The 14108-nt window shown below is 42.1% G+C and overlaps 1 protein-coding gene across 1 annotated transcript; it reads left to right on the top strand.

The window, feature by feature from the left end:
* Positions 1 to 219: 219 nt before the first annotated feature.
* LOC120501456 (p53 apoptosis effector related to PMP-22-like) lies at positions 220 to 10892 on the top strand. The gene is made up of 3 exons (XM_039707731.1): positions 220 to 528; positions 7549 to 7692; positions 8307 to 10892. Exons 1-3 carry the CDS (start codon positions 318 to 320, stop codon positions 8540 to 8542), a joined length of 591 nt encoding a protein of 196 aa, XP_039563665.1. The 5' UTR covers positions 220 to 317; the 3' UTR covers positions 8543 to 10892.
* Positions 10893 to 14108: the final 3216 nt, after the last annotated feature.

Here is a 14108-nt window from a genome sequence, read left to right as displayed (position 1 = left end):
GGAGGGCGGCGGACAGCGAGCGGAGAAGGGCGAGGGTGAGCCCGGGCGGGCCGAGCGAGGGGCCGGGGCCGAGCGGGGCCGGCGGGGCGGGCTGGGCCCCGCTCCCTCCGCCGCTCTCCGCCGGCCCCACCGGTCGGGGCCGCCGGCGGCGGCAGGCTTAGTCACAGGAATGTGGGTGGGACTCCCTCCTCCCCGGCGCCTTAAAACCGCGCTCGGACCGGCACGCTCGCAGTCTCCCGTCCCGGCGGAGCGTCCCCGCCGCACCGCACCGCACCCGCGACGCCCGGGCTCGCAGGGCGCGCCGCCGGCCCGGCACGATGGTGGTGTGCGGCCTCGCCTGCTGGAGGTGCAGGTGGCTCCTGCCCCTGCTGCTGGGCCTGGCCATCATCATGGGCATCATCGCCCTGGCGGGCCGGGGCTGGCTGGAGTCCGAGTCGGAGCCCTACGTGCAGCAAGCGTCGCTGTGGGAGAGCTGCACGCGGGGCGAGGAGGATCTCAACTGGAGCTGCGAGTCCCTGATGGACTACGGTGAGTCAGGAGCCTTCCGAGGCATCCGGGCAGAGGGTGCCAAGGCCATTGATCTCCCCTAACTCTGCTGTGGAGCGGCTGCTTTCTGGAATGGAATACCCATGGGGTGTTGATATTTTGGGTTTTTCTGAAGTTATTTTACAACAAAAGTAAGACAGCAACTGGCTTCAAGTCTGTGTGCTTGCTTCCCCTGAGCTCTCATCGGGCTGCAGTGCCATAGCCTTACCTGGCTGCTCCCGCCCTGTGCCGCTGGCTTCCCTGGTCAGACGGCGAGCGTGGAAACCTCCACGCAGGGTTCCTCTGCAGAGCCACGCCTGGACAGTAGAAAAATGGTATTTCCCCTACTCTTCGGGGGAAGAGAGCACCTTAATTTAACCCTCCTGGCCAAGGGAGTGCAGCTATTAAAATGCCTCCTGAAATGGTCTGATGTGGGTTCGCCGGCAGAAAAAAAAATGCTCTTTCCTTTGTACCTCTCTGTTGCACTGGGGCCTAAATCAGGGATAAGTGTGCCTCTGTTTTAACTTGTTTAGCTGCTTCTGTATCTGGCATCGCCACTGTAACATTCTTACTGCACACTCTCAGTTTCTAGGTCTTTTGGGGGACTCTTTGTTTTATTGCTAGGACACGTGGGTCTGATTACATCTGCTTTTCCCTCAAACAAAATATTTCTGGACAAATAAGCAGACCCGCCTTAAGATCTTGGATGAGGGTTCTTTAGGGACTGGGGGGCTGGAAGGGTGTGTTTCAGCTGGGAGAGCTGGGACTGTTTCCCTGCGCAGATCCCTTGCTGCCTGAGCACGGCAGACTCACTTCCAGAAGCTTTGCTCATGCTCAAGCTAAATCCTGAATATACTGTAAGAGAAGTAGCTTCGTTTCTCAGCTGGGTGATGACTTCGGGCCTCACTGCAGGTAGAAGAAATCTGGCTAGTGAGATGAAAATATTAATCTCCCCCATCAGACAGAGAAGAAAAGCTAGAGCAGAGCTGCTGAAATTTGCATTGCACAGGAAAAAAGTGCTAATACAGTACAGCCTCTGGAATTTGTTTTCTCCTGTAGTGACAGGGCTTCACACGTCCCTGAGTGCTGATGGGTGTGTGCTTTGCGTCAGCCCTCAGCACTGTGGGACAAAAGCAATTTTTTGCATTTTTTTCCTAGTTAACAAGCTGACACAGAAGAACAGCATCCTCCACTTCACTGGTTTGAGCCTTGGCTTATTTAAACCAAAACTTATTTAAATCCTTGGCTTATTTATATGAATTTGCCTGTTCTGAAATTTTCATAACATCAATGCCACTGTCTACTCAAATAGTATTTGCATCTAGAGACAGACGTAACACATGAATTCAGGTTTGATTTGTTTTGTTTTCTTTTCTTCTATGCTAATGCAATTACTGTCAAAATAGGTGAGGGCATTTACAAAGGAAAAAATGCCTAGCAGGCATTTACAGGACTGCTGCAGGAAAATAAAGGTTAACGAATTGAGATGCATAACTTGTGTTTTGCATACAATAATTACTGTGCGCTAACCATCCTGCACCTCTTCTGATGAAATGAAGATTTCAAAGTGGATCTCCATTAACAGAATGTGCCATTAGACAAATTCTTAATTGAGCTGTGGCATGTGTATGAGGAAGAGGAAGAAAAAAAGCAGGCAAGTCACTTATTTTAAATGAGGGGAAAGGGGCAGGAAACAACAAACAAAGATTTGCAAACAGGAGTGTCTCCTAAACTGCATAGCTCCTTAATGCACATTTGCAAATACCACATGAGAGGGAAAAAGTGAAAGGGAAAAAGAGTAGGATGTCATGTGGTAGGGAGGCAGGGAAGGGATTTTGTCTGGAGTTCCGTACTAGTGTGTGTCTGGGAAGTGCCCTGGCTGGCAGTGTCTATGTATTATCAAAATGTTGCAATGCAGAAGTGCTGTAGTGCACTAGAATATGACTCAAGATGACTAAGTCTAGACCATTGCAGGATTTAACTGTTGACTGTGTGTTTAAAACATATCAGCAAGCCATCAGCTATGACAAAGACTATTTGCACTGTGTAACTTGGAAAGGATGATTGTCTTTATAGTGATGAGATCGTTAAGTTTAGGAGAAATATTTATGGGTGGCTGCACCCTCCTGGTTCTGAATGACTGGTCCCAGCAACTTTGCTTTGCATTAACACTGTAAAAAATGGGTGTGTACATGTGCAGTAAAGGTAACTTCATTAGGTTAACTCCTTCTTAACACTAAGAGCCAGTCGGTATTCATTTGGTACATACCAGCCAACAAAGAAAAAGGGGAGCATTTTTCTGGATCCTTAGTAAGTGCCAGAAAAAAAAAAAAAAAAGAGCCCAGCCTCTGTGAATCATGTTTCACTGGAGCTGTGCCACTGCACCTATGTCCCTAGAGGTATGGACTTTGATACCCCAGATTACTGCTGAAACTGAATGCATGTGGAGACTTCACTAAGAGGCCAGGTAAATAAAGGAGGAATGCTAGGTGTATGCTTACCTTTTCAATGCACCTCTTTTCAGGCACACTTTTGTCTGATTTACAAACACCAGCATGCATTCAAGACAAACTAACATCGTGTGTAGTGTCAGGCAAGTGCAGGCACTTGGGAAATGCTGATGGAAAGGTGTAGCAGTTGGCGTCCCTGCCTACACCCAGAAAACACTTACTGTAACTTCCTGGTAAAAGATCCCAGTGAAGTGTGAGGCTGGTGTCTCTGCCAGTGCACTTTGCTGGCTCCTGAGCAGGCACACTTCTGCTGCTAACAATCCAGAGACTAAAAGCTGGAAATATGTAGGATTGTGCCTCTCCTCGGCTCTCAACTGAAGCCAAGTTTATACTAGAAGGCTTGCATTTAGTATTTTGGTAGTTTAGTAATTGCATTTCCTGCATTTCTAAAGCCAAAACAGATTGTGATTCCCAGTATTAATTTCCAACCTGCCCTCCCAGCAAACCTTGGATTCTGGGGTCCTCTGTGCTCGTGGTGGGTATGCACATAGCTTTCTCTCACCAGTCATGCTACCGTGGAAGTTTGCACATTACCTGAGCAAGAAAGTAGTGCTGACACTGCTCTTTTGCTTGCAGTCCACTGCTCCTTTATGACATCAAAAAAAGAGAGATATTTTTGGACAGTCTGTGTAATGGGTTCTTGAGGCCAAACAAGGATTGCTACTGCCATTTACATACACAAGGATATTACAGCTACATTGCAAAAAACATGCCCAGTCTCTGCAGGTCGTGATAAAAACTTCCACTTATTCACGAGCTAACAAAGTAGCTTCAGCTTCTGGAAGTGAATGAACAAATATGAGTCTTGTTAGTTCAAATCCTGTAGCAGTTCATCTTCCTGCTGGACTATTTTCACAGCCCTTTTATTGATTTCTAAAGAAACATGTAGATTTAAATATCTTAGCCTGTAGAGATTCCACCTCCTCCCTGGTGAGGCTGAGGCATGGCCAAATGAAGTCAGGAAATACACTTAATGCTAAGGCACTGTTGCTTGCTTTCTTTTAATTTCATCATATTACTGGTGCTCATCATTAACATTTAGTAATCATGACCCCTCCTAGTTATTTGCATGATAACATTTGCAGCTTTGTTCCTTCCCATAGTAATCATTAATGTAATGTAGTGCTATGTAATAAAACTCTTCATCCTTCCTAATAATTACAGACCTTCTGAACAGTTGTTTTTATAATGTTCTTTCAACACCACCTAATAGGTAAATACTTTTCTGCTGATTAGATGCAAAGACGTTGACTACTCTTTGAGGTCCAGCTGACCTGGAAACACTAATACCCCCAACTATTTCTCTGCTTTTCTGCTCTCCGATTCTTCTGCCTTTCTATTTATGCAGCTCCAAATCACTGTGGTGTTCTTGGTTGATTTCATAAGCAGACATAATATTTATGTTTATTTTGCACAAGAAATACTCTCTCTGACAAATGAATGCGTCTGTGAATTTTCTATTTTAATAGAAAATCTTACATTCTGGCTAAATTTCTTATGATTACAAGGTACTTTTAAGCATAAACCAGATAGAAACTGAGGGTAATCTGTCATTCTCTGACTGTGAGCAGGTCTCTCCAGCTCTTATGGCAGCAAACAGTGAGAGGGTAAACCTGCACCTCTCCCCTCCTGGCAGCTGGCAGCTGTAGGGGGAGGATCTTTCAGAAAGACAGGAGAGCTGGGTGCCTGTGGGGACTCGGTCAGCTCTCTGAAGCCTTTAGTAGGAAAAGGAGCTGGGAAAGCCTGGCTTGATAGGTGTGGGGATGAGGGAGTTCCTTCATGGAGGAGCAGCAATGTCAGTTTCAGATCTGCAGCAGCCCCTCTAATGAAAACTCTCCCTGTTGGTGGGGGTGGCAGCAGGTCATGTGGATAAGGAACATCCCAGGGCTGCACCCTTTGCTTGGGAAAGGTGCACCCTCCCACCCCAACCTCTCCCATCAGTCGCTTATTAAGAGACTTATATATATACACAATATAAGAAAAATCTCAAAAATTAACTGTAAGTCCTGTGATTCCCACAGGGCATCAAGTGTCTGGCTGATAGTTCAGTGGCTGACTACACTCATCCAGCCCAGAGCACACCCATCTTGTGCTGTGGGCAGCACCTATGACTCAGTCTCATCAGGTCTTGCCAGCATCAACCTGCTGCTAAGTGCTGTTGGACAAGATAATCCAGCTGAAGAAAGAGCAGAAGGTCCTGGGTCACCAGCACTGCGCTCTGTCACACATGAGCACAAAACTCACTGATTTTCATGATGATGGTACCTACTGCTGCCTTGTTTCTGAACACGTCAAGGAAAGCTGAGCTTGATATTAATCTTCCTGACAAGATATCTCCTGCAGCTATATGTGTTGTCATTTTGTTATTGCCAGAGACAAGAAAATAAATCACTGTGAGCAAAGGCTGGGCTGACCTGTATCCAAAAGCTTATTATGCTTGTAAAGACAGTACAGATGATATGAAAATGGCAAAGAGAGCACTGTGGGCATTCTGCCTTGTACTCCTCCAGCTGTGTTTGTGTTGCACTAAACCTCAAGGTGTCTAACGTACAGGTGTATTTGAGTTTACAACTTAAATTTTATCAAAGAGATGCCAGATTTATCTTCCTACATCTTGTCAGCATAAATAATGCATCTGAAAGGAAATATGCTATGGTAACTTAGTGTTCCTTCTTGTCGTGCTTTTTTTTTTCTTAATAGGGCAAATATTGATAAAACCTTGCCTAAATCATCTAGTCTGAATGGGTTTTCCTGGGCTGGCTGTGTGTAATGTGTACATATCCCTTTATATTAGCTATCACTAAAGAAATCCTATTGTGAAGACAATATTCAATACCTGTGTTAGGTATGAGACAGAATATTTTGTATGAAAAGATTTTATCAAACCATTGATGTAGCTCTACTCTCCAGACACTCATCAATCTCCTCCCCACATCTTCCCCTCAGCATTCCCTCAGGGAAGGGGTATGAGACATGCACAACTAGTTAAGGAGAAGAAGAAATTTGAGGTGTTTTTACTGTCTAGAGTAGCTCCAGGAAGGGAAAGGGGAAAGAAAGACTTTTCCTTATCTTTTCTGTGTCAGTTTTATTGTCTTCAGGTAGCAGTGGTGCTGGTTGGAAGTTTTGGCAGAGATTTGGTTGATGCATTTTACTGCTGTATTTTACTTTTGCTGTTGGATTAGAGAATAAAGAAACCAGTTCAAACAGATCTAATAAAAATAGCTGTAAAACAATGCTTTGCTTTCAGAAAGCAAATTGCAGAGAAATAATGGAGACTACATTGAAAGCAGGACATCTCCAAAGTTACTTCAACTGTGTTGGAATGGGCAGCTATGATGAAAGAGATTCTTTTTTTTTTAATGTTCTGACCTAGAGCTCACTGGCCTCTTTATTCCTACATTAGAGGGAGCTCAGGATCCAGCCCTACCTCTGTCTGAGTGTGTGAAAGTAGAAACCCACAATATGTAGATGTGGGAATTGAAATGTGATGACAGCTGACTGGGAAACAAAGCATTAGCCAGTATGGTTTAGCCCTTGTGGGCAGGTATCCTGCCTCCAGGGCAGGAACACTTTTGCTTGTAGTTGTTTGCACTGGGCTCACCTAAATTGCTTGGTTTCTGAAGAGAACAAGGTGTGTGAGGGCCTTTTCCTAAGGCTGTGCTACTACCAAAGCAGAATTGCTGGTTGTTTATCTAGGAGGTTTTCCTGCCATTGTAGCCTTGGTCCTGGCCTGTGCCGGGTGAGTTCTGGATACTGGTGCTGCTCTGCTGGAATACAGCTGCTTGCTTCATGCCTGAGCCTGTCATGCAGTAGCTGATACTAAGTAGCTTGATACACCCTGTTCCAGCAAATGTCAAAGTAATGATTCAAGGAGGACTCATCAACTTTTAGCTGAGATTTTGTTGTTTCTCCTCCACCTGCTGCATTTTAGCTGCGAATAGTTACTTATTTTCAAGAACTTTCTTTCTGTCATCTTTTCAGCTATTTGGTCGTGCTTATTTTGCTCCACAAGCTCTGTACTTGTCATAAACAAACAGAAATTTTATGCAGGCAGCACTATTATTTCCCAGCAGTTATCTCCTGTGGTGGTACCCTCTTGTCTGCTTTCACACTTCCCTGTGCATGGAAGTGCTTTTGTAAACCTGAATATCAAATGGGAGCTGTAATGATAAAGGGCATTATCAGCAGTTGTGTGCCCTATCTGCTCAGGTATCTGTGGGTGTCTTAGACATACACAGTTTGAAGACATTATCTCTCTTCTATGTGGCACTCTATCACCCTTTTCATCAGGAAAAGTTAACAGGCAGGGAGTCCTGTGCTGCTGCTGCAGGGATGGTGCCCCCCTGCTCTGCAGCTGTGTGCTTTGCAGCCATTCAATATTGCTTCGACATAAGGGCATGCTTCCTACAGTAAAGGGTTTCAATAAAAAAAGTGAATAAAGAAAACCAGAGAGCTGCAATGATCAACAGGAGAGTACTGCTGTGTGTAACACCTTTCTTGTTTTCTCTTCAAGGGTGGGGGAGAGCAGCAGCTGCCACGTACCTCGTTGGCTTTGTGATCCTGGTCATCTGTTTTGCCCTTGCAGTCATCGCGTTCTCGATCGAGATCCTCCGCTTCAACTTTGTGCGAGGAATTGGAGGCCTGCTCTTTGTTGTTGGTAAGGCTGGGCACAAAGACAAGGTTATTTTAGATGTGAAACAGGCATCAGCAGAAGAACATGCTAGATGGAGCCTCCCTTACAAAATCAGCTGTCTTTGGTTTATGACTCACTTTCATGGGAACAAGGGAAGGCTGAGTTGTGCTCTGAAAGCATAATGGGTAGGGAATCTTCAGTGGCCTTTGTCAGTTCTCACTTTCCCAAAAAGCAATTTATGGGGATGCCCAACACCTTTGACCCTACATGTGACATGCCAAGACTTAAGAGGTGTGGGTGCTTCCCACCTTTTTGATGGGAGGAGGAGGAGCAGGGCTCAGGGAGGTAACTGGCTCGGCAGAGTTCCCGGTGCTGGCTGTGGGACAGGGCTGGTCACAGCATGCAGATATGTGCCTTAGCAACCTGGCAATGGCACCTGAGGTGCCGCAGCACATAGGCGTGGGGATCTGCCTGGGACAGAAGTCACATACCTCTGTAACAATGCAGATCTGATTGCAGGTCTGAGGCTAATCCTTACATATCTTAAGTATGCACTTATCTCCAGGTACATTTTCTTAATGGGAACTGAAATATGTTCTCTGTAACTTACTCTGGTTTTCTTTCTTTTCTCCCTTTAGCTGCATTCCAGATCATTGGCTTGGTCATTTACCCAGTGAAATTCACAGAAGACATCCCACTGACAGGAGATAACATGTTCAGCTGGGCCTATGGTTTTGGCTGGGCCAGCACTGTTGTTGTAATAGGTTGTGCTTTCTTCTTCTGCTGCCTCCCCAACTGGGAAGATGAAGTCCTGGGAAACATCAAGCCTACCTATTACTACTCCTCCCCAGAGAGAGCACCATACTTAAATTGAAAGATTAAGTCCAAGTACAGTCAACTCTCAAAACAGAGGAGCACCTCTGATGTACATTTGGTGTGATTGTAGGAGACTAAAAAAACTCACCTTATTTTGCCAGCTGTATTCTGGCAAAATAATTCTTTCTTACTGTGGCTGGCAATAAATTAGGAAAAACATTGGCATCTTAATCCAAATAGCTTTTACCCAAAGTATTATTTACATATTCTCATGTCAATTCAGTTTTTACTGGTTTACTTGCTCCTTCCCCTCCCAATTAATTGAGTCATCCTTATTTTATTCAAATATTTTCTTAGGAACATAGATGATAGTGTTTCAAGTGTAGAAAGGAAAAGGATGGATTTTAAACAACCCATTAGTGTGTCCTGAGAGATAGGTTGTTTTTTTTTCACCTCTGAAAAAATTGCTTTAAATGGAGCTAGGAAAAAACACAGCCTTCCAATGAATGGTTTTTCTTCTGTCAAAGTCAGTCCAAAGAAAGAAACTTCTGTGATACTATCACAGTCATCTGCTGCCTAAGAATCTTTTCTCATTTGTGTTACTGGACTGTTGTTGACCACTAGCTATTTGAATTAAGGGGAAAATAAAATTAAAATTTATTTTCCACCAATTGGTGCTGTTGGACAAGGTCTTCTCCAAAGCATGGACTTGGTGTGTATAACATAAGAATGAATAATGTAACATTGGTGGGTTTGTGGCCACAGCAGGACTTGTGATGGAATCACATATATGTGTCATAATGGATCAGATGCTAAACTACGTACATTTTTACATTTATATGAGGGATGCTGATTTAGAAAGCATCTTTGAACAGAAACATATACTATTCTATTGGTCTACCTTTGTAAAGTTGCAGTGTTTTAATTATCAGTGTGCTTTGGAGGCAAATTTGAGCATGAAGTGTTTAAAAACCTCCATACATTCCTAACACTGTAGGTACCTCAGAGTTTAGCAAACTTGGGCTGCTTTGTGAGTGAGTAGGGGTAACAGGTAGAAATAGAAAAGCAGTTCTGTGAGCAATTTACATATGTAAACTTCATACAGACATCAGTGTTGGAGTAAACTGACTGGCTCCTCATTTGTGTTTCTGCAGCCAGCAGTTCCAAATAAGTATTCCAGCGATGTATGTCTGTGTTGGTCATGGACCTGCAGCATCTTACAGCAGATTTAATTACAGTCTATAATCTTTGTCAGGGCTTTGTTCAGCTGGGGAAGAAGGAAGAAGTTCATTTTTTGAACTTCTCTTCCAGCTATGGGGGAAGTAGCTTTAGCAAAGACACACTGAGGAGGATATAGGTGGGGTGGAAAGCAAATGCTGCATGTTGCTCTGTGTTATTTCTTACTCTCATGAACCTGGTACTTAGGAGAGGGTAAGTGTATGGGTATGTGTATTCATACACATGTACAAAGTAAAACTTAGAAAGCATTAACCAACACACTGTAAAGCTAAAATAATTTACAACTGATCTTTTGCAATGCCCTGTATTTCTTGTATTATATATTGTATAGCTTTCCATTTTGTGACAGCTTTTTCAATTTGATAATGCTATATATTGCATGTGATTGTTTTAGAGAGGCCAGGTGATTCCTGAAGGTCCCTTCTAGGCCTGTATTTTATAACTTTACAGAGCATAAATGACTACAGACTTCACAATTGTGTTGCGAGCTCCGTTGTGGCATATACAATCAATTGTATTTATGATTCTTGCCAAATAAGAGAGTTCTATGGTAAACATGTCCTTTTAAATTTTTTTCCCTTTTCTGTACAGTACTGGCTGGTGGGGAATACTGTGTACACTTTATCATAAGTAATGATAGTACCTACTTCTAGTGAATTCAAAACACAGCAGAGAATCTTAAGTCAGGAACTTGCACAACTAAAGCTGAAAAGGAGAAGAAAGTGTAAGAAAATGGACACCTTTCCTAATGACAGGGAAGATGGTATGGTAATATGGTAATTAGGATTAGCATAATTTAAGTCTTTTGTATGCTTTTTTTATAAGCATTGGCATAACTTGTCAGAAGAGGACTAATGTAAAATAAACTTGGCTCTGAATGTACTGGGAGGGGTAGAAGCATAACCAGCATGTTACACAACTTCGATGTTCCAGAGAAAGCTAAGAAAGCTATTGCAAAAAGTTATTAGTTACTTTCAAGTGATATTAATGTATGTGACACTCGTTTCAAATGTGGTGGCTTAATTAAAAATGTTTTAACTGACGGTTGTAGAAACTTGGTGGTGTTTGTGGTTCGTGGATTAATTTTGTAAAATCAAACAAATAAGCAATTCTTTTATTCTCTTAACTTGAATATCAGTATCCATAAAGTGTCAGATTAATAAAATGAAGTTAAAGACCTCATGTCCAGGAAGCAGCAACTTCATTTTCCAGTCAAATAAGCTTCAAATAAGACTGCAGAACATGTCTGTGCATTTTCATTGAAGTGCCAGGTATAGAATGTTCTTTCCTAAGCCAAAACCTCCTAAGTGCATCACAGATAAGGGGGAACTCTAAACATTTTAAATACACAACAGTCTACATGCGGTCTTGCATGTGGGAAGTCTGTTCTTTATCAAAACTGTTCCAAGTGCCTTTCCTACAATGATCAAGAAATTTAAATAGTGAAAAAAGGTGGTGTACTTGCTATTTTCAGTGGAAGGCTTCACTTCTCCCATAATTAGAAACTTTCCCACTTCTAACCTCAGTTTATGCACGGCCCATATTACCACCCTGTCCTAGTGACATTTTTAAAGAGAGCAAATCAGTCAGTCACTGCTATCTTACACCAGCCTGTGGCTTCTGATTTCTGGAAAAACAGGTTCATCATTCTCCTGTTTATTTTTTTTTTTATCTATCCTCTTCCTTAAATGTCTTAATTTTAAAATTCATTTACTACCCTGGATTCTGGTGCCTTGCATGTGTTTCATTTTGGTTCCATGTCTCCCCATTTTTTATTACTTCTAATTTTAAATAAAAAATAGGAAAAATATTTTGGTTCCTTTTAGATTTTCCTAAATGCTCTCAAGATAATTGCAGGGTTTCTATAATGCCCTTCTTTCGACAGGAAGAAAATTTGTACTCCTGTGTACCTACCAGTCTGTATGAAGCTGCAACCTAAATCTGTTCTCCCTAAAATCACCTGAATGTCTCCAGTGAGCTTCAGGCTGCTGGGTTGCTCCTTCTAATCCACTTTGTGAGATGAGAGAGCAGTTCAGGGGAATGTGAGAACACTTGGCCCTTGTCTCAGGAGGAGTTACGAGCAATCAAAAATGTGCATGACTGAGTGCTAGGGAAGACTAACTGACCTGAATGGGAAGATTAATGCTTAAATCTCATGGATATGGGAAACAGCTGCCACACCCTGCTGGGATTTTGTAGTTTTAGTTGACATAACAAGTGACTAATTTTTTAGACAATTCATTGACAAGACAGAATTCTAAAAGATTATTCACCTGACTTTTACATCCTCCATATAAAGGCTTTTGGATGTAGAATGCATGCATAAATCAAGGGAGTGTAGTAACAGATCATTTGGGAGGGGGGAGGATTGTTATGGTGATAAGCACTCCAGAAACAAAAACAACCAGTACGAAGAGAAAATGTTGCGCACACACACACACAAAGAGAGTTGCTGAGGTCATTGAGCACTTACAAACTAATGATGAACCAAGCGCACATATTTATGGAAACCCAAATGCTTTGGGATATGCACAACATTTGGGAGCTGAGGTACTGGTCCCACAACTCAGAGCAGTGGGGGTTACTGGTGATATGGAACAGGACCCTGAAAAACCAGGTTAATCAGTCCCAGTAGGAAAGGTTGCACAGATTTTTAAAGGGACTTGGGAGATGATACTCATAACCAGAATAAAGTTTAATCAAATCTGGAGGACGCATTTGTCAAAAATAGAGATGCTGAGTTTCTAAATTCGATTCCTGTAACAGGCATCAGTACAGAAGTAACAAAATCCATGTGCAGTGGGTTCACAGAACCTGGTCAATGCCAGTGGTACTGCACAGGTGCAGCAGTTTATATGCACAGATCCCATTTCCTGCACGTGTGCTGTGTACTTATGAGATCATTCCAATGACTCCATGATGCAGGTCTGCAGTGGTACCGTAAGCAGCCTTTTGTCTGGGATTCCCTGGTGTCTTAAAGTATGGGCAAAACTGCACCACCTATGGAGCTTGACATCTAGAAATTCCAAGGAAAAATCTAATATCCTCAAATTTTGCCTGTGTAAAATTACATTTAAATTACTTAAGAATTCTTAGAATAATACAAAGGATTTTTTCATTTGGATTTTTGAATGCATAAATTTAATAAGGCTGTATTTATAATAAAGGCTGTAGAAGAACACACGGAAATGCCTGGACCTTTATAATATAAATATTACAGCTATAAACAAGAGAAATAATAATTTGTGATAAGAACTATGCATTACATAATATAATTAATAAATAGAAATTAATTCTATTCCTTATGGGTTCATTTTGCAGGATTGAATAACACGAGAACAGTTGGTATGGCTGCTGCTTTTTGTTTTTTCATGTTATTTTTCACAGAGTTTCTGTGAATTAAAGGCTGTAGAAGAACACACGGAAATGCCTGGACCTTTATAATATAAATATTACAGCTATAAACAAGAGAAATAATAATTTGTGATAAGAACTATGCATTACATAATATAATTAATAAATAGAAATTAATTATATTCCTTATGGGTTCATCTTTGCAGGACTGAATAACATAAGAAGAGTTGGTATGGCTCCTGCTTTTTGTTTTTTCATGCTATTTTTCACATAGTTTTTGTGAACATAGAATATTTTATAAGCATCAAAGTTTGCTAAGACTCAAGGTGATACATTGGAAATCAGTGTTCGCTGAGTTTGAGAGGGCCCAAAGACTCAAGGTGATACATTGGAAATCAGTGTTCACTGAAAGGTTTGGAGTGAGCATTCAGATGAAACTGAACATAAAAAGCCAGGCAAGTCCTGTCCTACAGTGTGCTGCCCTGGGAAATGATCATGGATTGAAGTAGGCTGGTTTGATGGTCACAGGCCTCAACACACATGGAGGCATATGACTGGGGCAGGAGCTGACCTGTGGCTATTAAGTCCCTTTTCAGGAAATAGCCTATTTTTAAGCTCTCTTTGGAGAGGATTTAAGCAATTCCTTACAACAGGAAATGAACTTATAATGAAAAAATAATTTAGGTGAATTTTTATACATGAAAAATAACTTGTGACTTGAAATAGAAAGAAAAAACAACTCACAAAACAAATCATAATTGGCATTTGGTAATAAGACAATAGGTTGAAAATGTTGCTAGGAGACTTCTGTTTTAATTTTAGCCCCCTTGTCAAATCAATTTCACATCAAACATTTAAAACTGAAGACATCATTTTCATGTAGCACATTAGTTTCAGCAAAATCCTTTTGGCTGAAGAATCTCAAAGTGAAAATTTGGCTGAAACCCCTTAAGACATGCTTAGCATGCATGTCTTATCTGTAAATCTCAGAGTGTTTAAACAAGTTGCTATTCCCAACTGACCCATAAGGC

Source organism: Passer montanus, unplaced genomic scaffold (assembly GCF_014805655.1).
Source record: "Passer montanus isolate IOZ18808 unplaced genomic scaffold, ASM1480565v1 scaffold2, whole genome shotgun sequence".
Lineage (NCBI taxonomy): Eukaryota > Metazoa > Chordata > Aves > Passeriformes > Passeridae > Passer > Passer montanus.
Note: the sequence above shows the minus strand (reverse complement) of the source record. Positions and strands in the feature narration are given on the sequence as shown.

Coding starts and splice junctions, on each gene's coding strand:
- LOC120501456 (XM_039707731.1), top strand. CDS start 318: ATGGTGGTGTGCGGCCTCGCCTGCTGGAGGTGCAGGTGGCTCCTGCCC. Junction 529..7,548: donor CGAGTCCCTGATGGACTACG/GTGAGTCAGGAG, acceptor TTTCTCTTCAAG/GGTGGGGGAGAGCAGCAGCT. Junction 7,693..8,306: donor AGGCCTGCTCTTTGTTGTTG/GTAAGGCTGGGC, acceptor TTCTCCCTTTAG/CTGCATTCCAGATCATTGGC.